Genomic DNA, 26,325 nt, shown 5'->3' on the forward strand with positions numbered 1-26,325 from the left:
CTATCTACGAACTCCGCCCACGTCGTCTCTCATTGGGTCGGTCTTTCTGCTCAGTGGAAAACACTTAAGTCAATCAAACCAAACACACAGCAATTGGTTTAAGCGCAAAGCACCTTAAAATGTAATGGGAAGAATAGAACCAAGACATTATATTACATACAGTACATTTCCCAATTAAGAGTCTTGAAAAGATAACAGATTATTGAATGCGAGTAATGAAATCTAAATGGGTAAAAATCTCAGTAAACTGTTACAATTATGATTGAAACAGGCCATTCAAATTTTTATAATTTCACTAACTATAATCCTAAAACTCGAAAACCTAATATTCCAGTTCAAGGATTTGGATTGATTCTATCAGGAAAAAAATAAGTTTGTCTATATTTCCACTGACAGCTTTCTTATTTGAAATAAGCGGAAGGAACAGTGTTATATTATTAAAGTGCTGAGATCTGGGATAATACATGTTTTTTTTTCCCTATGACTAAACATCAAGTCTTTAATGAAATGAGACTGATAGGAGAAAAGAGCGACTGGTCAAGTCGACGATATAGAATATACGAAACTTCATAAGAAGAAACAACGCTTTAAAACGTTATTCAAATACTTAACTAAATTTCACGTTTTTATTATTACTATTGTTAGGCTGTTTAGAAAACGTGTTCATTCGCTAGCTTACTTTCTGTGGTGTTTACATTGCAATGCATTGTGCACATTAAAAAAACACTTTAATACTTACAATATTAATAATATTTTGATCAATTTATTTCAATAATCGCACATGTTTTTCTCTAAATAGAATACTGTAGTTTTTTAACAAAAAAAAGTTTCACTGTAACAGTAGTCTTTAAAACCGTAAATAGTGCTCTTAGGAAGCTGTTCCAAGTTGTGAGCAAACATTTTTCATTAGACAACAGTGCCCACTAGCGTATTTATACGTGTAAATGAAAAGCAAAAGACTCGAGTTTAGAAAGCAAAAGGAGCAATTGTTTAACGCCTTACAGTTTTAAATTATTACCATTATTAAAAATGGAAGTAAAAGCATACACTCTCTAAAAACGATCCCATAACCCAAAGCAACCATAAGTGCGGGACCCGAATGCTACAAAAAGAGTTTTTATTTTATTTTAGAAATATGAAACCTTATGCTTTAAAATACGAAAATAGACCCAGTTTTCTAACTTGCATCAAGTAAAAACAGTTTTGTTAAAATAACTATACCATGTATAATTTCTTAAAATAGGGTTGTTTATATTTTTACACACTTTCACTGCTTCATAAAATCGGTCGATTCATACATTTTTTACGATGATTGGCATGTGCAAAGATACATTTAGAATTATGTTCTTTAAACGGGAAAAGTAAACAGAATTCGACCCACCATCCATAAATAATGAAATCATTGGATGCTTGTGAAGTATTGTGTATTGCATTTGAATAACACATTAAGCAGTTGGATAAGAACACATAATGGATGAGAAAGGAATGAGTGTTCAGGACGTCTTCCCGAATAAACAATAATTTGCCAACTTGTCTCGTTTTAGCCATTTATCACTCTTCAGTGATATCAGTCTTCTAATGTATTAAGTAAAATAAATGAAAAATAAAACCAATTCTAAAAACGTTCCAGTTTTTAACACAAATCTGAGACGCCGACAAACTTGTAGTATCGTACCTAAACGCTTTACGTAAAACCTAATTTGCCAGTTGTGACTAAAAAAAGAAAATGTGATGTAAGGACAGTTAAGATCTTTTTTTCAGGGAAACAAAAGGAAGTTCCTGAATAGTCCGAAAATATATCCAGGCTGTTTAAAATAAGACGATTGTGATCTGACACGATTCCCAGTTGCTTTTTTTCTTTCCAGTGACAGTTAAAGTCTCTACGACTGTGTGTGATAAATCTAGGTTACATAGTACATAGGGATTTTCGTTCTGTAAATTTTTCGTTCTGTAAATTTTACATTTTCATCGCTAAATTAGAATTAAGAAACTAGCTGAACTAGTTCAGAAATAGTTACAAAAAATGACATAAAACAAAATAGGTAGTTTTATTAAATGATTGTTTTCGGAAGACTTGAATCTGCTTGATTCTCGTATAGAACAAATAGGAAAGTGATTAAAAAACGTTTACCTTTTCTAATACATCATCTGTTATGTCGATCTACATGAGACTCAAATAAATACTTTTTAAATAAGAGTCACAAACTAAGCCCGTACTTTAAACCTCAAACGTTAATTATTATTAATTTTACTGCCCTCACTAATCAAAGAATAATTAAATTGTACGATAACACGATCTAAACTCAAAGATGTGGTGATAGGTGTAAACCAAATAGCAAGATAGGCTTCAAACAATACGTTACGTATGAGTTAATTTTATATATACTGTATATAAACCTGACTGACGTAATATGTCATGTGTTTCATTCGTGTTTGAAGCACTGTTCCAAATGTTTAAAGCACTATTCTAAGATTTTAAGGTTATCTGTGATAAGATTAAAAAATGCTTTTTCATTGCATAATTATAATCGCTATGTGATGCAAATTATACAAAATTTATTTCAGCTACTTTATTATTTATTATTGTCGTCCTTGTGTTTCTAAGAACAACAATAATAATATAATAATAATGTAAGATTTTTATTTTGATCATTTTTATTAACAATTCTGAGCTGGGGTAATCGGGAAAAGAGAACTACTGACTCAGAATCCATCCCTACAAGCAGAATAAATAATACATAAAATATATAATATACACAGTTCTGCAGAAATGTGTGCTCTGTACGCTTTACTTTATTTTGTAATTCATTATCTACCTCCGATAATTCGTTTGGCCGTGGCCCATAAGAAGCGGTGGAGTCCATGTTTAAAGAACACTGTATAAGTTTTCTTCTGTAGCTCTTTGTTTTACAGCTGTTTGATTGCATTCCTTTAAGGTAAGTTAGTCGGCTCCTTTCGCACCTGATCTTAAGTGAAGTTGTTTTGAACATTTATGAGCCAACCCCCTGATAGTCATCTGTATTTTGCTAGAAGAAAAAATGTTTTGTCCCATTTTTTTTCTTTTAGTAGAAATGTCAAAGATAAGAAACCAAGTTGTAAAAATGAAAAAAAGTTTACGTTAATTTCAGTGAAATCTATTGAAGAATTACTTAACCGAAGCAAGCCAAACTGTGACTTTCTAGATATTCACAATTAGTGTTTAATATAAAGTATTCAATAAAAACCACAATGAATCATGTAACTTAATAATATGTTTTACACGCGTTACATTTTAAGAAATTACATTGCAACTCTGTATGGTCAAAGCCTAATAATGTACTTATAAATCAGGATTTGAATGTAGTTAACATACTTCTGTAACTTGAGAATTACGGTTTAATTACTGTTTATTTACCATTTTTGCAGCTACAATTTTGTTTTGAGACAAAATATTACACATTAAAAAATGTCATGCATTTTTATATATTTTTAAATGTATCATGTGAGACGGAATAATAAAATTGTCACAAATCTACCAAATATAACAAAAATGCCCTGTTTCCAAACTATATAAATTACGAAGGCAATAACTTTGTATTCATCACAGTTCGCCTGTCAGTCTACAGACTGAAACAGGTGTACAAGAAACAGTTCGGGGAGAATTCTCGTAATTATGAGCCCTATACATAACGAATAACACTAGGGCGTGTGAAAATTCATAGGTAAAGAGAAAGAAAACAAGCTTGACAGGTGTGCAATACTACAAATATGATCATTTTGCAGTGAATGAAAATAACCTCCATGTTACAAAGAAAGACATTCTCTGAATTCTCTGAATTATTATTAAAAACATATAAAATAATTACAGCATACTGATTTTGGACAGATGGGCTTAATATTGATGTATTCAAGACTGTATTGCTATCTAGACCTTTTATAGAGTACTCTCAAAACTATTGCAGCTTCAGTTCCATTTTAATAGAAATGTCACGACCTCTAACTTCTCAAAGGGTAGAGTTATCAGATCCTCTCTAGCAACATTTAGAAAACGGGATTTTAGAAATAGGATTATAATAACAAACAACAACAATTCATTGTTTCGCGGACCTAGAGCCTAGAGCTTTACAATAGCACACATGTAATACAAACGTGTTATACCCAAACTTAGTGGTGAATCCAATTACATGGTTTCTTTCAAGAAATTGCTGAATGAGTTTATGACCTATTACAATCAAGCTGGCTGGATGGGCCAAATGGTGTCCTCTCGTTTGTAGTGGTGTTCTTCAAAATCTGTGTAAATATATTTTATTTGCCATCGAAATACTTCTGACACAAAATGTTTGTATTGATAAAATAGATGCTTATATATAATACATTCATTTAAAGTAATAGCAGTGTCTTTCAAAAACTATACCATAGAACATACCAACAGAGCGTTTTCCATATTTGTACACGTGCAGTGAGATTTATATAAATTTTGTAGCGCAGATCTCCATGGAATTTTCTACAGCCCTATTCTGCTGTCCAATAAATGAATCTTGTCTCCAAATTGACACATTTATTGTTAAAAAACATTCAAGCAAATTGATGAAAAATAACAAAGACAACTCCAATGCCTGTGAGAGACAATGCTGAATTTACCAACAGTCTTAAGGGCTTGAAAAATAGTTTTTTTTTTCCACAATTTATACATTTCACAAAACTACGCAAGTAGAAGTATGCAAATGTATAATGACATATTATGCATATTTTTAAGTCTTCATCTACTATATCAACTTATATTATGGTTTTAGGTAGTAACTGAACAGAATTGGTGATCACAATAAATAATTAATAAGACAACTATTCCCATCACCTACAACAGCTAATGTGTGAATTTTCCATTTTAAAAAGCACGATTTCTGAACCAGAAATCTTATTCTTTCATTACTCTACTAATGTACATTTGACATATTAAAAAAAAAAATACCTATCAGGAAGCATGTGCAAACAACCCCTCTATTAAAATGTACAATTTACTTCTTCAATTATAACACCAAGTGTAATACATTCATGTTCATGTGTTGGGGAGGTCATTTTTAAGAGGTCTAAAACATTTAAGACTTGAACACTGGTCAGAAATGAGTTTGTCAGACGTTCCTCTGACAATACATAGTTCACACAGAACTCATGGGATATGGAACAAGCTACCGAGTCACGTTGTCAAAGCTGCTACCCTGGCTTCTATCAAAAGCTTACAAGATCCTTGGATCAATTAGCTACTAAACAGGCAAATAGGCCAAAAGACAGACCATTACTCATTTCTAGCCTTTATGTTCTCCATCTGAGGAATCACTTCTGCAGGAGGAATTTCAGTGAACTAATTCAGGTTGCCACATGAAACAGGTGGATCACGCTTCAAGTAATGTTAATAATGGATACTTGTATGTTCTCTTTCATATTGAAGTATATGAATTTACAGGTATACTAGCACACCACAGAAACACTTAAAACACTACAGAAATACACTACTACTGATCCGTGAATCTTAAGCAGATTTTGAAGCAGAAGAATGCATTGTTATCCCCTTTCTTACTTGCACTGCAAAAACATAGAAGTTCAAGTGAGTAACTGTCAGCATGAGTAGGCTTCAAGGGAACAAGTAAAGGTTTATTCCATGCTGAAAAGAGAAGAAAACTTTCCTGTTGAGCCGGCTTCAGGTGTTTTTCTTCTCTTTGCAGCAGAGAATATGCCTTAACTTGTTCCCTTGTAAATACATTTTCTTTCAATTTATCCATTCTGTTTTTCTGGTAATCTGTTATACATTAGAAAATTAGCAAAGAACCACTTTGAACAAAACAGAAATGTGATGTACTGGGGAAAGAGCACACTTTGTAACTACAGGCTATTACACATTCCATGCTGTTGCATGTAACATCAATGATGGCAGTAGTACATGTTTCTGCTTTGGTAAAAAAAAACACGACAAAACAAAACAACTATGCTTTCAGAACTTTTATTTTGTGAACTGAACACACTTCCATACAGAGGAAAATTACCAAAGGTTTAATCAAATAAAAAAAAAATCCATCCTACCCTATTAATCCCACCCCCCTCCCCTCAACCCCCAACCCCCAACCCATCATGCAGTAAATCACTTCCTTACCTGTACCAGGACAGCTTTAGAACCAGTAGAATGCAAAAAGCATTCGATTTTAAGAATGTACTACATATAGAGTAATACATGGGGACACAGAGTCCACTCTTGGACATTAAAAAAGTGATTTCAGAGACAACTGCATTTATGTTTTACATGATTTTACGAAACATTACATCACACAGGGTCAATATTTAGATTACATGGGAAACTTTCTCAGGTCAAGCCATTCACAGACTTGATGTTTAAGTAGTTAATGGGTTTAATGTTCCACATTTAATCATGCCAAACAATGCAATTACTTTGCACATTATAAAATAAATTACATTGTGGTCTGCCCTGTCCTGTACTTCTGCTGGCTGCATTTAATGACCTACATTTTAAAATGTAACATTTGGATTATACTGCTTCATACCTCAATGCAGAGTAATGAAAATTCATAAGTCAGAATCCCCCAATACTACTATCAAAGCAGATAACAGAACCCAAATACACTTTTTAACACTTCATAAGCTTTGCCAAATTAATGTCATTGTACGAACCCCTCCTAGACTTAAACTAATGCCAGTTTTACCATGATTTGATAAATTGCTTGTAAAGATGTCACAAGGTGACAAGTGAAAGTTTCCTATGTTAAAAAAAAAAATTATGATGGCTGGATTATCAATTAAAAGATGCCTCATCTCCTTTCGAAAGATTGTTGAGCACAGCCCACATCGGTATAAGCCAACATTCCAGACTCTCCAGAAAACACTTCAACATGAAGCTACCATACAGTTAAAAGTACAAGTTGCAGTTCATTCTGTTGGTTTTAAAGAGAAGGACAGCTTGGGCCTTGACTTTCCCTTGCCCAAGATTAGTTTTTGCTCTTCTTTTTGCTGACGTTGTCTTTCTTGTTCTAATTTCATCCTCTCTTCATGAATTTTCCTTTGTTCTTCTACAATTTTCAGTTGCTCTTCAGCCTACAATACAAATCCAATATTTCAGTTAGTACACAGATAAGAATACATTTACTATATGACTGCATTCATAATTTTCAAGGAAGCAAATAATGATGCAGTGGAAGAAATATCCTAATGAAAAATACAATACAATTGCTTTAATACAAAACGGTGTAATTCCAGCAACCATATAAAGAGGACAATAAAGTATATAGTTATGATTTACAACACAAATGTGTAATAAGTCAATCTGTGCATGACTGCAGAATTGCTTTTGTCTGATTACGAGAGATTTTTGAAGTTCAAATAAACCACTTAAAAATCTCATAAGTCCAGCTTCATTCTGACATTAAAATTATTCTTTGTATTTTCCACACAATTAACCACTACTCCTGGATATGTTATTACTACAGAAAACATTAAAAAATAGAACAGATTTCATAAAGGACAGCAAAAATCAAACTAGAGAATATCTTACATCTTATCTGTACTGAATACAATATCCAAACATGAGATGCTCTTCTCAGCATGGTAAGAATATACAGTCTAAACATATAAAGCATTTAAACTAATTCCAATCTACCAACAATAACAAACATAATTTGGTTAAACATTGATTTTTTTAAAAAACTAATTCAATCACTGGGAATCCCATTTAAACATTATACAGAACTCTTTCAAGAAGAGTATTATAGGATATGTAGGATCAACAGGGAACTTGTACAAGATTTTAACAGTACACCTCTTATTAAATACTACTAATTTGCAAAGGAAAAAAAGGAACTTCTAATCTTGTTTACTCACACTGCACAAGCTTAATAATAAAACCGTTGCTTAAGAATAAACCCATTTACCCTTTCCAAATTCTCACACAGTATACTGTTGAACTTTATTATATAAACTAAATTTCCAACAATTATTCACTTACCAGTTTAGCTTGAGCATCAGCAATTTTACGGTTATTTTCTTCTAATATTTTCTCCAGTTCTTCTCGTTTTGCTCTTTCTTCCTCCTAAATGGGAGACATGGTGATATGTTAGACAACGCATGGGCTCTCTACGTTTCTGCTGAGCTATGCTCCCTCTCAGATCTTTTGTGCCTCACTCCTACAACAAAGGGTAGCCTGAGAGCCCCCAGTGTTTCTCACATAGTAACGTAAGCTAAAACATATAATTAAGAAAAAAATATCCCGGATAACTATGTTCACGACACCCTCCCAATCAACTCAACCACCAAAAGCTAAACCCTCCCTGATTCAATTTTAAGTTATTTAAAACAATTGTTTTACATTTCTACATGAAAACATCACAATCAACATTGACAACTATAAAATACTTTATATCAAATATTTCAACTGTATAAACATATCAGAAAAAAATGGAAAGAAAAAATTGAATAGTTTGGCTCACCAATTTAGGTATACCTACGCATTCTTTACCTATACTCCTTTTATCAGCATTAAAAGTTGCATATTTACTGTCTTGTCCAGTGTCCTGCAGAGAGAGAGAGTGCTCCTCGGCTGCCAAACGCGCCAGCTTCCTCTTTAAACTGATTTGTACTGTTAGCGTGGCAACACCTGCATCAGCAGCTCAGCCATTTACAAGAAACAACATACAAATGCAAGCTGAGCTGAGGACTGCAGATGCTTATGATAAGAAGGAACAAAAGTATGTAATTCATCATTCCTATGGCAAACAATTAATAAGAAAAATACAATGTACTGTTAGTTATACTTAAATCAATAAATAAAAATAAAGAATGAAAATACAAGATTAATCCAAACTAAGGAGACTGTTGGCCCCACAAATCATATACCGGAAAAAGGTAAAATAGTTGAGTTTTGAAGGGGTGAAAAGGGGGGATTGAACAGTTTTTCTGAAGAAAAAAACTTTGAAAGATGCTTTAAAAAACGTTTTTTTCCTAGGAGTATTTCATCCAGATTTGTTTTTGGAAAAACACAAGGCTGTATGGGGAAGTCATCCACACTAGAAAATTGCTACCATATTTAAGGTCTACCAATTTAGAAAATGTCTGATGGACAATGAAAAAGAAGAGATCAAAATTCCTGGTCTGTTTGGTAACAAGCTGTCATGCAGTATCAGTATCGACAAGACCAGAAGTAAGAAGGGGCCAAAAAGCATTACATAACTATGTTTAATGACATATCAGGACTACGCAATACAGTGAGTTTTACGAGAAAAAAAAAGTTTCTTTGTTCTGTTTTTCTAGCATATCCTTGCTCAAAGCTCCATGAAAAAATTCATTCATCACAAATACAAGGTGTTTCCTGCAGTCATTAAGTCATAAGCATCCTATATGATTTTTAAATATGATTTCCTGAAATCAGCCTGTTATTATACACAAGAGTCAAAACCTACAAACATAAGGTTAATCTACAATTGTAGCACATGAAACTTGACTTTTTTTAAAACAAAAGAAATATTGGTGTAAGTTTATTTTTTCAAAGCCAAGATCTGCTTGAGGAGAAAGTACAAAACAATTTTCGTGGGAATCATTTTTTTTAAACTCCCTTTATAGTTTAGACTCATTCTGATGAGTAAAGCATAAATTACAGTACTGTGGTGTTCTTTTCACAGAATTATTAATTATTTTTTTCCTACAGTGAAAGTAATGTTACACTTTACATTAGGCAGGAACAAAACAGATCATTAACATCTACTAAAAACATAAAATGATCAGAAGGTATTGAAAACTGATTCTTAAGATTTAAGATTAATTTTGACTACATTATTTGAAGTAGGAGAAGTACAGGGTAAAGACGTCTAAAGATCGTGTTACTGGTATTTATATTTTTCGTGTTTAGCAGGAAATTTCCAAATTCCTATTTAACCACTTGGCTCAGCTTCAGACTGGGGAAAGCCTTTTACTACACAATGGCGATTCAAGTGAAGGCAGGGCAAGCAGTTAGATAAAATTTCAAACACCTTGTATTACAAAAAAACAAAAGAATAAAAGGTGGGGAGAGGTTAAGAAATTAAAAGGATGATGTTGGTAACTTTTTCTGCAGCCATGGCAAAAGTTTCATATTTATTTTTTAAAGGGCCAGGATTTTACTTCTTCATTTCTTTAAAACATCCCTTCCAATTAACAGACCCCTGTTCTCAAAAAAGGGAATGTGGATTCCAACCACTAAAGTAGTGGTCAATTATCAACCTCGTGTGACAGTGCATGCTTGCTGTTGCCTCACCAAAGAACTCAGAAGAAGCAAGAGCACATGCTTACACCATCCACCACATACCTCCCTCGCCCCTGAAAGTTTTGCCATGGGCCCTTGCTTGCATTCCCAACGACCAAGCGTTACCTCTCTAGCCTTCTGTGCTGCGAGCTCAGCTTGCCGCTGTCGCTCCAGCTCCTCGAGCAACTGTTTCTCCATGATGCGTTTGGCCTCCTCCACCCTCCGGAGCACCTCACGCTCAATTTCATCTTTCCGCTTTTCCAGCTCCTCCTCCACCCGCTTGGCCACCATCTCTTCCACACGCCGCGCCGTCTCCTCTTCAATGAGCTTTTCTTCAATCTCCTGTTGTCGTCTGAGGTAAAAAACCAAAACATTTAAGAGAGATATAAACAGACTAGACTCCTGGAACTAGGATAAGACTCAGGCAAGTCTTTGCATTAATTTTAAAGCTCAACATTTGGTGAAGAAAACTAAAGTCACATATCTACTTTCACGTTTGCACACTCAGGAAAATTAAAATGTTTATGCAGTTTTTCCTTTGCTATACATCTTCATAACTCACAGCTCATAACTACTTCTCTGCTAGCTTCACAATGGGCATTCAGTACCTCATCTCAAGACTAAGATGCCAGCAGCCATATCATCCTGCAACTCACAACTGGCAACCCATTGAAGCTAAGCAGGTGTAAGCCTGGTCAGTACCTGGATGGGAGACCAACTAAGGTTGCTGCTGGAAGAGGTGTTAATGGGGCCAGCAGGGGGCGCTCACCCTGGGGTTCGGATCAGACGTAAAACCAAGGTCCTGACTCTCTGTGGTCATTAAAAATCCCAGGGCGTTTCTCAAAAAGAGTAGGGGTATAACCCCGGTGTCCTGGCCAAATTTCCCATTGGCCCTTACCAATCATGGCCTCCTAGTAATCCCAATCTATGAATTGGCTTCATTCCTCTCCTCCCCACTGACAGCTGATGGCTGCTGTCGCATCATCCAGGTGGATGCTGCACAGTGGTGGTGGAGGGGAGTCCCCATCACCTGTAAAGCGTTTCCAGAAAGTCCAGAGTGTCCAGAAAAGCACTATATAAGTGTAAGCAATTATTATTACTAAGGATATGTGTCCAACTGCAAATCTAAGTTAATATGTACAAAATGTATAACACAAAATAGATCATCTTAAACCCTGTAAGATGGTGTAGATCTTACAGGGTTTAAGATTTATAGCATAGCATAGCAGGATGCCCTTTATTTTGATGTGTTCTTTAATAGTTTTCTACAGTTCTAGCTCAAACTAAGTTACAGCAACAGAGTAATAAAACAGAAGGTTGTTTTATTCTTACATTATGTAATTTAATGTAAGACCATTATTGCACTAAAGCAATAATGATGAGCATTTTGTTTTTAATTAAAGTGGAACTGCAGTGCTCTCTCTACATTTTGGGGTTATAATGAGTTAGCATTGATGAGTGCATTTCAAACCACAATGAAATTACCAAGTAAACAGTAACTTGTACAACCTCCATCATAAAATACATGAAATTTCAATATGAGTAGTACGCAAAACACAACCCCCCTTCTCACCTTAAAATGTAAACTGCTTCGTATGCAACTACTTCTTACATATCAGGATTTATATATTCAATATTTTTATTTCATTTTATATAATACTTTAGGAAGTTGTGTCGGCCATTCAGAACAAAGTACCAAAACTTCTGGTAACGTGAAACAAGCCCTATTACACTGTAAACATGGGAATTTTGCTATGTTCATTTTAATTGAATTCTTCCTTGCATTTTTATACAAGTCCTTTGGGGCTTCCTGTCATATTCTCCATCTGTGCATACTGTAAGTTTGCTCCCATTTATTTTTGTGCTTATTACTGGCTTGAAAAGTGGTTTCTGCCCTTTCATCCTTTCAAAGTTTCCAAAAAACTCTTTTCTGTGTTTTCTCCTTGTTTCTGTGTATGTACCTTACCTGGGTAAGACCAGTCTGCGGTACACATTATATATATTACACTGTACAACAAACTAATATTACTGCATTGTTTCCTCTTTCCTTTTAAAGGGGTTTATATAAGCTATTTTACTATTTTTACATGTTTAATAACTACATTTTTTACTATCGCATAGATTATGAAAACAACAATAAAAATGAAAACTTCTGATTTTAAGTTATTTAATGCCTTTTCATTAAATCAAAATCTCTCAGAGCAGTTATGGAAGGGAGAGAAGGAGTTGTCATAATGCGCCACAATCCAATAAAAATTAAGTTTAAAGTAGTTTGACTGCTACCACAAATATTGCTACTTGCGACCAAAACAATACTGGATACAAGGTATGGCCCAGCTTTAGCGACATATGCAATAATCACAATACTATTAGCATATATGGACAATTGCAGAACACTGCTTGAGGCCAAACTGCTATTCAGCTTCACTTCCATCCCATCCCATGATCAAAACCCACTGAAGCTAAGCAGGTGTGAGCCTGGTCAGTAACTGGATGGGAGATCTCCTGGGAAAAACTAAGGTTGCTGCAGGAAGAGGTGTTAATGGGGCCAGCAGGGGGCGCTCACCCTGCAGTCTGTGGGTCTTAATACCCCAGTATAGCGACGGGGACACTATACTGTAAACAGGCGCCGTCCTTCGGATGAGACGTAAAACCGATGTCCTGACTCTCTGGTCATTAACAATCCCAGGCTGTTTCCCGAAAAGAGTAAGGGTGTAATAATGGTAAGGGCCTCCTAATAATGGGATTATAAGGAGGCCCTTACCAATCATGGCCTCCTAATAATCCCATCTATGAATTGGCTTCATTACTCTGCTCTCCTCCCCACTGATAGCTGATGTGTGGTGAGCGTTCTGGCACACTATGGCTGCCAAGGCATCATCCAGGTGGATGCTGCACATTGGTGGTGGTAGAGGGGAGTCCCCATTACCTGTAAAGCGCTTTGACTGGAGTGTCCAGAAAAGCGCTATATAAGTGTAAGCAATTATAAATTATTAATTATACACACATATGTTCCCCGTTTATATAATTTCCTGAATGCTGAAACTCAAAGTTTGTTTTAATGTAAAATTTGACTAGCTGGACAAGACAGTAGCAGAATAGAAATTAGGAGATTATTAGGATATGTACCTTTAAAATACGTAAAACCTACATTTCATTTTAACATATCACAATATCTCAAACACCTTTAAACTGTGACATGAACTTTAATGCAGGAATGCATAAAAAACACGTAAAAATGAAAGGATATTGTTTTGACCAACGTAAATTAGTAAACATTCTGCAAGCACTTTAAATATCGATATGTTATGGGCGTTTTAAGTTTCTATAAGATCACAACACACATTTGTGTTATTTTTGTACACTTACAACCAGTGTACAATCTGTGCCACAGATTTCTCATTTCATTGTTTTGAGTGTCCAAAACATGTCTAAAACCTCAGACCCTAAACTGCTGACCACTTCGATTATGTAATTATGCAGCAGAACCTGTTTTTTTTTCCAAATAGAAAAGTGGCTTCATTTGCCCTATGGACAAATAAGCATAATATTATTTTCCAATAAAGACGGCAGCATAGAATATTTTCCCTTTATATCTTTTGTTTTTCTGTTGTTGTTCCTTAATATTTATTTATCTTTTTAAGAGAAATCCACTGTAGCAATATTAATCACGTGTATCTCACATTTTAGTCCTCACCGAGGCGTACTTTAAACGAAATTCTGAGGTACAAATAAGTAACACAGCTTGATCAGACTATAACGAATTTAACAATTTAAAATCCGTTACCTTTTCTTATTCTGTATATAAACGCATATACGGGAATACCATTTCATTTTTTATTTTCACTCTGCCTTTTCTGGTGAGGGTCGTGGTTACAGCAAGCCGAGTAGATCACCCAGACTTCCTGACCCGAGCAACAGATTCCAGCTCCTCATACTATTAAAAATGATGGACCACCAATTTACATTTTATTTAGAACTAATATACAAGGTTTTTCTTGCGACCAATCTGCTATTTTAAAAGAAACCGTATCCAACCACAGCGTAATAGCGACAAGTACCTCACGAAAAACCGGGTTTGTCGATACATCCCGCCTCGGGGCCGTGCAAAATAACCAGTATTTAAACTTGAAATTAATGCCCTTGATACAAGCGAACCTATTTCCACATCTCTTTCCTTATCTTAAATTTTAACAAATCATAAAAAAATAAGCCCAACACATCTAGACTGTCAGATTCGATAAAAATACACCCCAACAGACTTAATCAACGTTAAAATTAGATGACAATTTTGTAAAGTTAAAGGCATTGCATGAACAATAACATAAACAGCAACAGTTCCTACAGCCTCTCTGGGTTTCGCAGCTAAGGTCAGCGTCAGGCAATCTTGCCATTGCTCGCACCGCACGGGTTACAAAGTGCCTACTCACATTTTCCTCTGTCTCTCCAGTTCGGCCTTTTTCTCTTCCTCCTCCTTCTTTTGCTTCTCGTCGAGGTTGCTTCTCTTGCTCACTGTCCGCCCGAAGATGTCGATCCTGTCGGAGGGGGAGGCAGCCCGGTCTCGCTCCCGCTCCCTTTCTCTACGGGTCGCGGCTGTAGCGGAGCGGGAACGTGACCGCGACTCTCTCCGCCGGCTTCTCTTCGCTTCCCGGGACTTCGATCGCTTCTTAGACCTCTCCTTGTCTCTGGACCGAGATCTGGACCGGCTCCGCTTCTTGTTGTGCTTGCTGCTCTTGGAGTGCTTAGAGCGGGACGAGCTGCGACTGCGAGAACGACCCATAATCGCCACCTCAAACTACGACCTTAATAATCAATTCCTTATTTTAAACTCTTTATTCGGCGAATTCGACCTTTACCAGAATTACCTCCAAATTCTTTCAACCAAAATCACGTCCGATTTCCTTGTAAACTTTATTATTATATCAATACGATAAACCCGGCCAGCCAGCAAAATGGCGGCTGTCTCCGTTCTCCCAGGATGCATCTCTCTCGTACTTTTTCGGACGCACTCGGGTAGCCGCCGAAATGACAAGAACACGGTTGCAAGATGGATTCTGCGATTATTCAAAATGTGTATATATATATGAAAAGCAAACTCTCGATATAACTGTCTTAACTCTGTAAAGTGAAAAAATGTCAGTTTTACTAAAGGTTTTGGAAACTTTTCAAAAATGTATCTGAATGTTTATCTTTGCATAGACAGAGAAAATACTTATTTTTTAGAGCCTGTATCGTAAATCAAAACTTTTTAAGTTCTAGCTGCTGAAACTGAGCAAAGTTCTTGCTTTAAGCATATTTTGTTTGCAGATTAAAAATATTTCCATTAAATTATTCTAATAAATGATGACAATGATTCAAATACCACTTCTAAGGGTTTGGTTAAAGTAGACTTAGGTCTTTAGAGGTAAATAGATTGGTGAGAGAGGGACATAGAAAGATCTTATAAATTGTTCTACTCTGATGTGATCAACTTCCTATCAGAAATGCAAAGAGCACTCCTAATTTCCTCTAATCGTATTACGAATGAATGAAGATCCATCAGAAAAACACAGATATGAGTTACAATGACATTTACTATTATTAATAACGGAGGATGCTTTTGGAACATTTAATTGTATTATTGTATGTATATTGTATTTTTAAATACTTTTTCTATAAACAAACATACTTGTGTTAAAATGCTCAGAATATATAAAACTATCACAAAAAGACCATCTTTTATCAGAAATCATTTTATCCTGGTGAGAGACTTGGAAAGACAAAAATGCACACATAAATATGAGAAGAACATGTAGAGTAGAGTACATTGATAGGCACTGGTGCTAACTACCATGCTATAGTGCCACATATACTATAAAATATATTAACTAACTATAGTCTTCTGTATATAAAATATAAATAAGCAATATGATTATTAATATACACGGTGGTGAAATGATGAGCATAGCTGCCTCACAACATTCGGGCCGTGGATTCAATTCTGGACCTGGAATGCTACATGCATGAAGTTTGTATGTTCTCCTTATGTCAGAGCTCTCCTCTCAGGCCAGAAACATACTGGTAGGTTAATTGGGTTCTGTGAAAAGTTACCCTGTTGTGAGTGTATGCTTGCCAGCTCTAGGGCTCTGCATTTAATTCATATATAAACAAGTTCTTTCCTCAGTAGAAAATGTCACATACTTCAGAAGTATCCTGTTCAGTCTGTAGAAATTAAAGTTCCATCCTGGAAAAATAAATTTGTAGTAAATTAAAAAATAGATAACTAATATAACCAAAATGAAAATAAACTTCTTTACACTTTCCTCTGTAATATTCCAAATTTTGGAATATCAATAGCTACAGTGCCTTGCTTTACATTTAGCTTTGATGCCATTTGAGATTGATAAGTGGAAATACAGGCTTATTAGTTTACTGGTGAAACAGTCAAATTAGTTTAAGGTTTCTTTAGAGTCTATCGAGCATGGGTAGTACTCATGAGAAAATGCATGCAGGAAAAGAGACTCATATATCAGTGTAAAAATATCTGTTGTCACTGCCTGACTGCACAGATTTTAAACAATGACCACTTCCTGATGGCTAGGTCAGAACATGTGTGAAAATCTCAAAAAGGGGCTTGCCATTATTTTCTCTACACAGGAAAGATACTCCAAACCCTTTGCCTTCTACAGAGCTGCAGATATTTCTGTTTTTTCTTTGCTTTGAAGAAAACTCATAATATACTTTTGGCATAAGTCTATTGTAATCTGTCTCAGTCCTTATGAACTCAACATTTAAGGCAAGAACCTTCTTGGAAGTGGCTTTGTTTTAAACAGCATTGGGTTTAAATGGTGAGCCTACACACAGAAGAATTCAGTAGATTAAGACATCTTAATCTGGGAGAGACCATGCTCTCTACATTGTGGTTCTCTGTGCTTAACACCTCTAGGCTTCCCAGACTCACAATAAGGAAAGGAACCTACTCTATGTCAAGTTTGAAAATATTATCATTTTATGTTTTGGTCAGTCCATATAGTCCATTCAGTATTTTACATTGTATTTGTCAAGGTTAGGTGATTTAAAGACAGCAAGGGAACAAAGGCAGGACAGCTGCAACTCGGCATATTCCACCAGGAATAAAAATGTCATTTTAAGAGAATTGCAATTTCTTGCACCAGTACAAATTCCTGCATGCTTTTGGGATTTCCTCAGAATCTTGGTGTTCTTTTAGATGAAGCTCCTAAATCATTAATTTTGATCATGCATGGAAATTTAGATGTTTACTTTGCAGAATGCAATGCTTTCCATAAAATGTTTCAGTTTGTAACGTGTTGCATTAGGTTTATCTGACAATATTTTATTCCTCACTTAAAGTAACTTCTTTTTTATTTGCAGGAGGTACCTGTGTACCTTAGTTACATGTCATATTATTGTATTATGGACTGAATGGTCCCATTAGTAAATTAAAAAGGCAAAAGGCTTACCTGGATGCATAAATAAAAATAATAAATAGGAATGTTTTGTCACTTATTTTATCCATCTTTTATTTTGTATTTATAGTCCAAAATACACTTGCATTTTTGATCCCGACAGATTTCTTACTCTTTTATTTCCACTTCTAATTAGATGTGTGCTTTTCCCCATTTCTACAAACATAAGAAATGCCTTGTTTTATTTTTAAGCATCAGCAAGGATGCTAAGTAATCTTAAGAAGAACACAGGCCAGAAAACTGCAAAATTCAGTTAATCAACTTAGCCTCCCTACAGGTATTAAGAGTCATGACAATAAACTCAAAAGCACCCTTTGATTGATTCACTGATTGAACAACCAAATGATTGATTTACAATATCCATCACTTAACCTGACACCTCTAATTCAAATTCAAATTCAAAGTGCTTTACTGGCATGACCAATGAATTACAGGTTTTCAAAACAGATTCAATTAACACAACAATTATAGACATTTATAGTAAACACGTATTATCGAATATTTGCATACAGTACATAACACATTATTACAAGGCACACTCACTCTCTGTTTCTTAAAATGTCACAGGAGATTATAGGAAATTGCTACCAAATTTCCTTACCCCTCCCCCAGTAGCATAGGAAGATCTTTTGACTCTGGCATGTGTGGGAGTTCAGGGATTAGGTTTGTTACTGTAGGGAAGAATTTCTAATCCCTGAGTATTTCTCAAATGCAACAGAAAGTGTATATCTGTCTCTGCTTCTCCCTGCTGGCAATGGGAACATAGCCTGTTCTCACTGGGCACTTAGGTCAGCCTGTGTCATCCAGTTTCTATTTTAAAAATGTTTATTTCATGAGGGTGTCTTTCTGTTTGCTGTTTTTTACCCTCATGAGATACTCAGGTAGTGTGTATTGTCTTTTTAGGGTCCTGTAGCATTCCAGTATCTGCTGTGTGTATGTGTCTCAGTGGCAGTGTTGTTTGGCTTGTGCTTTGATTTGGTTGACTTTGATTTGTGTTTACTTACTGGCTGAGAGGGCTCTTCTCTGGGCTTCCCTATTGGATCAGCAAGGCCTTGTGGTGGTAGATTTCTGGTCACTGCTTTTTATGTGTAAGTAATATTTTAGTGTTCTCTTCTGTACATGTATTATTGGAGGTATTGGCCATATTTAGCTCGCTACACATTGTTTTGGTGTTTTTACAGAGTTCTGTAAAACTCCATGTGCAGAGATTCTATAATAATAAATAATATCTTGAATTAATTATAAAGCACCTTTTTAAACCCAAGGACATTGTACATAATGATAACATACATGACATACTGTAAGATAATCAGACATAGGTCCTAGTAAAAAGGTGAGTTTTAAGTTTAGATTTATAGACAGTGAAATAATCTGCTTATTCAGTTCTTATGGTCACAACAATTTCAGAGTAGCAGTGAAGAAACCCTTTGTTCTGACATGCACTCGTTATTTTTCTATATAAACCAAGTTTATTATCTGACATAAAGAACAGACAGAGACAGAATTTTGGATGTATTGTTGTGAGACTGGACTGCTGTATGTTGGAGTGCAGAGTGGCACTTATCTGTGATACTTATTAATTTATCTTACTGTTTCTCCAATGAACATTTCCCCCCCAAAAAAATGTTGCCTAAAATAGCTATTGTAAATTCTTACTCCTTTTTTGTGTAGTATAAATGACATTTTGAGGAAAATTTGAGGGACACATGTTATTTTTGATTAAACTGACTTGTTTTACCTGGCATAGAATATAGCTTAAAACCATTAGAAGTCATGCTAATATGCTATAACTGTTATGCCGCAGCTGTACATGGGGCACAGCTGTGGGTGTTATTGGCAGAATCCAAGCACAAGTGACCAGAATGTGGCAGAGATGTCAAAAGAGAGCCAACTGGTTGGGCATCAAGCACTCTGGGATTTTGCCAGAGTGCAATAAAATAAAGATATTAAAAAAAAAAACAGAATTGGCATTATGTAATATGAATTTAAATCTGCTGGGTTGATTAGATTGATGCTATTTTTTAAAAATGAATTACATCTCTACTTCAAGCGAATTGGTGTGCAGTTCATTTTAATGTCATTTTTATGTTATTTTGATCCAAACAAACATTTTCCCTTTTCTCTTACCCACACAAAGTAAAAGGGACTGAAAAATATTATTTTTAAACAGTGAAGCAAAATATCAGTGTGAGAGACAATATGTGTATTAAAGTAAGTAGAGTATTTACTGCTGGACACATGACATAAATATCTATGTATGGACCCTTACAGGCGATCCTTTCATATATGACGAAGATGTGCAGGGAAACAACCCCACCCCCCGTTATTGTTTAGGCCTATTCACATTGTTTACACTACTGCTGTTGCCTCTGCTGGGATTCTGTTGTAAGAGAAAATCCACTGTCATACACACTGTCTCCACTGTCAAGATGTTGTTATCATTATTGGAGGGGCTCCAGGCAGAGCTTTGAAAGAAAACAATAGCCATTAAATTTAGAAACTGCTGGGAAAAAGAATACAAATGCACTGTCCATCTCAATACACACTGTTACGCCCAGAAAAGAGTTTCCTGTGAGCCTCAAACACACATTATACTGTAGGTCACATTAACCCCTTATGCATCTGGGTCTCATGGACATAAATAAGGCAGAGAATTTAGTGCACACCCTTATACTAATTCAACTATTCTGTCCATACAAAATTTAAAATAACTTTCTAATGCAAGTGCAAGTTTATTTTAAATGTGTTTGAATGTCTTCAGGTCTCATATATAATTGGATTTGCATAAGTGAACAATATAAGAGCTTTAACTGCATCTCCTACACAACAGGTGAATCAAGAGTTTGTGTTGTGATTAATGTGGGGTCAATACAGTCGAAGACAAAACTCCATGTGCTCTACATTAAAAAAAAATAGGCACTTCAATCCAGATTTTATCCTTTGGCTAATGTTCCTTTCCTATATGTTTTGAATATAGGGTCCTTGAGTATCAGAAACATAAAACATCAGAATAAATAAGTTCCCCCCTAATTTTATAGATGAAGCAATTACTAATTTTTCTGCTGTATAGTGAGGCTGCTGGCTAATAAAGGCATACTTGTGTCACTAAGGTGGGTGCTGCTCTTCAGTGGTTGTTGTCTTTCTATATGATTCTTTGGGATGAGTACAATATAAAATGTAACTATTATTACAATTATTATTAGAAAGCTGCCTTTTCCTGGTGAGGGTCATAGTGGATTGTGGAACTTAAGTATACCCTGGACAGGGCACCAGTCCCTTTTTCATACACACACTGAGTTAGCTAACCTAGTCCAGAATTGAGCCCAGGATGATTAACAATTTTCACAATAATCAAGTCATATACATATGGTGCTATTTTGGTGGAAATTGCTTTTTCCACCCCTTAAAAAGGCAGATTTATAAATTTTATTTAGTGCCTTTTTTATCAGAACTATCTCTGTCTCATAGATTTCAGGAAAGAACCTTGTTGTTGTTACCTATCCTCTTATGGGATCTGAGAAAATGAACTGATATTTTTTCTGTGATTCTTTAGATCGCATATACTGTAGTACATCTTATTACTGAAAAACAGAAGCATGAATGGAGACAGTAACACTTCCAAGGCTATATCCTCTAACCTTCTCACATCTTTAACCTTGACAAAAGGAACTCTTAGACAAGAAAATGTTTCACAGACAGACTTCAGCAGTATTGATCTTTTTAGCTTCTGAATTCTTCGTGAGACTCATGTTGTTTGACAGTTTTCTACCTTTGTCTTACACCACTACACACAATTTTTTGAATTAGCAATATAATTTGTAGATATTTCCAGTAATAAAGCGCATTTCCTGCATTTTATGACTTTATTTCCTAAAATACAATTTTAATACATTTAGAATTGCATTACTCTTTGTAATACAACATACATTGCAATGTTGTTATAGGATTAATGAACTTGAGTAGAATCTGGCTTTAGTAGATGAGTGTAGCAGTTGAGTTCTATAGCTCATCTGAATTGCATGTGGAAAGGAAACATTCTACACTTTTCATTTTACTTTCAATTCATTTGAAATGCAGAGAAAAAAATGTGTGTGCTCAATACGGATCGTATTTCATTATTATAAACCCCAACTCCACCATATGAAGTGGTTTTATTCATGACGTCGAACCTTGATTACCTGCTAGTATTAAACTGATGTTCAATTTTTCCAAAAAGCCAACATTTTTCCAAAGATAATGACAATGATTTAAAAAATGCCTCAGCTGTGCCTAAATAAATAAGGTTATCTTCTTTTCCTAATGCCTTTCAGTTCTCTCCTTATAGTTTTGGAGGATTTATTGTTCTGCCACTGTTAACAAGCAAATCAAATGAATATTTTTTAATCAATTCCATTGAATTGTAGAAATATTGTAGAGAAACCCTAGCTTCTGCCATATACTGTATACAGTTTATACACAATTCTGTACCTAATGATCAAGTATGCAGACAGTTTGAGGATTCTTATCTCCCAAAATTCAGCGAATTACAATATGGCTGGCATTACACAAGTACTATATTTTTTTCTTAATAATTTGATACAAAATGTTATTTGGCATAAAAACTCAAACCACCTAGTAGTTTTTGCTGACAAAAAGTTTGACAGTCTATATGGTTGAATGGTTCCAAAGTGCATAACCCTCATTACAATACAATAGTACATTTAAGAACATAAGAATATAAGACAGGTTACAATGAAAGGAGGCCACTTGACCAATCAATCTGATTTTATTTTTAGATGTTCATTGAATAATGATCAATACATCCATTTCTTGAAATAAGCAAGGCATTCTATTATCACCTTCCACAATATTGCTCAGTAGCTTGTTCAACAACCCTTTTTTGGAAGGTTACAGAATTTCCCTGTTTTCAGTTTTAAACGCACTTTCCCATCGTTGCACTATTATGAGTAGTTTCCATTTGTGTCCTCTGAAAATGTCCTTTGTGAATACATTTTACTGGTATGTAAAATGACAAATGTGAGACCACTGTGCATTGTGAGGGGGCATTTAAAACTGTTTGAGATGTTTAACCATTAATATCTTTAATAAAGGATATGATTAGTTTTAAATCCTCCTGAAGACAGAAACTGTTCATTCAAAAAAAGTTTACAAGCACTGACATGTCCAGACCTGTCACAAAATTCACATCAGTGTGTTTTAGATGTACAGAAAGAGTAAACCTAGGCCAGTTTTTCTTCACATCTTTTGTTTATGCATGTACCCTTTAACAAATTTTGAGGTGATGTGTTAGAAAAAAAAAACATTAGAAGGCCAGTAACGGGAACGGGAACGTTTCCCAGCAAATTTTAAAACAATTTATAGATTAGAATACAAAGTACCCCCCAGACCAAAACATGTGCACGGTGTGTATGCTACTGTATTATGACGATAGCTATATGATAGCTATATGCGGTTTACGCGGTAGTTAGGTGGCCTGACACGTATACCGAAAATCGCGTATGATCAGAACACCATCATTTCCCCCTTAAGCAAGTAAAATCAATCCTAGGTTTATTAGTATGTGTATTGTAACGCTTACGGCCGACAAGCACTGTGTGTAAGAGCCGGCGTACCAGAGCGGGTGACGTCACCGCCCTTCCCTGTGATAGCAGGACCACAGCTACTGGGCTGTGGAGAGATCTCTCTTTAGCTCACGGGGCTAGGTCGCTGCAGAGAGACGCGGAAGTCCCGGGTTCGAGCCTCCAGTCGGGATGGGGCCGACCAGATGCGGCAAGGGCGCCCGCCTGAGTCCCCGTTGCGTTACAGTATTATGAACAGTAATACAGCAAATACAGTACTGTAGAGTATACGAAATAGATCAAATATAAATCAATAACAGATTCCTAAATAATAAACACAGCAGATGCATGGCTCTAACGAATAGCCTTCTCTTTCTCCAATTGTACGAATCGAAAATTCATTATTGCCATACAGTACATACGCGCCAAACTGGTCACTCTTAAAATGTTCAAAAATGTCGATTTTAACTCCAAATCTTTTCTTGGCTTACCTTTCCCTTGAGTACTCATTTCTTTCCTCTTAGTGCTTGCTTTTGATTTACGAGTCATATTAGGGGTAATGCCGCATATTAAAGAAAGCACCGACTTGCTAGAGGCTCTGTGAGTAGTGTAACTGTAGGGTTCATGAAAGTGTGGTTAAACACACTGCCTGCAAGGATAGAAACTGGATGGAGATGGATATTTCTTTTTAAATAGTTAATTTTAACAGTCAAATTACCAACCGCCTCGTTCCCTCTCTTTTCCTGATATCTTTCTTTTTCCTTGTCACACTATTCAGTGTGACCTAACAATAAGGAAATGTATTTGAACATAAAGAGATCTACAAATGAAAACAGATACTTTTAGAAAACTTAAAAATACTTTAAACTGAATAACTGAATAAAACAACAGTAACATATTGCATAAGCTTACAGTAGTTCCCAAAGCGCAGCTCAGGTGCGTGCTGCGCCAGATTTGAAGGGAATTGAAATTTCCCGCATTTATTTTTCCTTAATGTTTTTCGTCGTCAACCGTGTATACACCAATTCACAGTATTCTACTGTATACTGATTCCTGTAAATGTATGCAATGAGTGTGCAGCTTTATCATCCAGGTGAAAAGCCAACTTTAATTTTCTTTATATTGTAGCCCCAGCGCAGGACGCTTTAGCAGCTGCACCGTCCTCTTTTAGCCTTGCGCACGCAAGGCGGGTTGGGAACAGCGCCTGAGGGGCGAGACTTGGGTTACCAGACTGTATATAATGGGACGGAGGCTGTGTGGCGGTCTCTTTCCTTTCGTGTCTGTCAGAAGTGTAGGTGTGTGGAACCCGGAAACAGGAAAGACTCAGGAGGGAAATAATGTACAGGTCGCTACCTTTAGGGGAGAAGTCTGTCCCAGATATTGCTACAAAGCTGCTGTGCATTTATCTGGCCTCTGAGAGGCTTTGCGACAGCACCTGAAGCGCGTACCTGGACTTATTTTGCCAGGCTTTGGGTAGGTTGGGAGGTGTTCAGAGTGTGGGGTATCAGACCCAAGCTGGATGTCCCACTCTGACACATGCCCTACAATTTATGGGACAGTTAAAAGTTTTCAAAGATCTCACCCAATTGGCCATGTTCCCTTCCGAGATGTCAGTGTCCAAAAACTGGAAGACTTCGTTGTACTTCAGAACAATAGGCAGACCCCTGTGGGCATTTTAACATCAGCCCCAAAAGGAAGGTGTGGAAACACTCATCCTCTAAGTTTCTGTGCAACGTTCACAGAGCCTTAGCCTGGAGTGTCGTCCACCAGTGCTTACCAGTGCAAACCTTCTTGTACTGCAGAGGCCTTACCCCCAGCCCTCGCTGTGTTAGGGTGGGCTGTGGTGAGGAGGAGACTGTGACCCATCTCCTGTGGTCCTGCTTTTTTGCTAAGGCTTTCTGGGCCCATTTTGAAGACTAGTTGCAAGCCCTTTCACCCCACTTTTCCTTACTGCTGCTTTCGTTATATACGACATCTCTCCCGTCAAACTTCCTTCTGACTTATTTGACAGGATTTGGGCCATGGTGAACAGTGGGGAAGACGCCCTGTGGAGAGTGAGGAACATGCGTTTGTTCAAAGGCATCGAGGTCCCAGTCAAGGCAGCAGGTAGCCTGGCCCTGTCCATTACCCGAGAGAACTATTACCTCAGAGATCTGTGGAGAGAAGGGAGGGAGGGAGTAGAAAATCTGTGGGAAATAGAGGGCATAGGACAGTACCTCAAGAATCTGTGAAAAACATTGTTAAAGTAAAGAATGGGATTTGCACCGGAACAAGATAAATTGTTGCTATGTAACTGTTACCGTGTCAAAACTTAATGAGATGTGTTAATATATACTGTTTTAAGTATGTACATTAATGTAAAGTTTTCTATTTTATGATTCCCTGTATTTATTTGTGAAAAGAAAATAAAGTTCTTAAATCGGAACCTTGCAGCTGCGTGAGGACAATAAATGTGTTGCCAAAGCACTTAAGAGCTGTGTCAGCATGCTCCATTCTGTACCGAAACCCTGCAGTTGTTACAATATGCATCTTATTTTTAGTTGTATGCACTTTTCCACTGCCTTTATTTAGGTGATGTCACAATTTTGATCTTATATGGTCTTATATATAACAAATTTGAAAAAAGATAGTCCTTTCAAACAACTTTCTTGGAGAAATGGGCATCACTGAAGCTTTAAGCATTGATAATATAAGGACAAAAAGCCTCCAACAAAGGTTTTAACAAAGTAATTCCTTCTGTCTAAAACGAATGTATCCAATTACCTGTCTTCACCAAAATGTTTGATCCCTTTTCCTAATTTATTTCAATGAGTTTAACAGACATGATGGTTTTTCATTTAAAAAACTGTCACTATACCCAAAGTATAATAGATCACGTCTCGGCATTGCAAAAAATAAACTCCTCTCGTCAGTAACAATAAAAACTATTTTACATAGGAGGAAGAAAAATAATAATAATAATAATTGCTTACACTTATATAGTGCTTTTCTGGACACTCCACTCAAAGCGCTTTACAGGTAATGGGGACTCCACTCCACTGGGGCATTA

General features: G+C 36.0%; 1 protein-coding gene across 1 annotated transcript; it reads right to left on the reverse strand.

The window, feature by feature from the left end:
* Positions 1-5,958: 5,958 nt before the first annotated feature.
* arglu1a (arginine and glutamate rich 1a) lies at positions 5,959-15,241 on the reverse strand. Its single transcript, XM_006638079.3, has 4 exons — positions 14,683-15,241; positions 10,379-10,604; positions 7,985-8,068; positions 5,959-7,077 (listed from the first exon to the last, which is right to left on the reverse strand). The coding sequence occupies exons 1-4, from the start codon at positions 15,030-15,032 to the stop codon at positions 6,913-6,915; spliced, it is 825 nt and encodes a 274-aa protein (XP_006638142.1). The 5' UTR covers positions 15,033-15,241; the 3' UTR covers positions 5,959-6,912.
* Positions 15,242-26,325: the final 11,084 nt, after the last annotated feature.

Source organism: Lepisosteus oculatus, chromosome 13, assembly GCF_040954835.1.
Source record: "Lepisosteus oculatus isolate fLepOcu1 chromosome 13, fLepOcu1.hap2, whole genome shotgun sequence".
Lineage (NCBI taxonomy): Eukaryota > Metazoa > Chordata > Actinopteri > Semionotiformes > Lepisosteidae > Lepisosteus > Lepisosteus oculatus.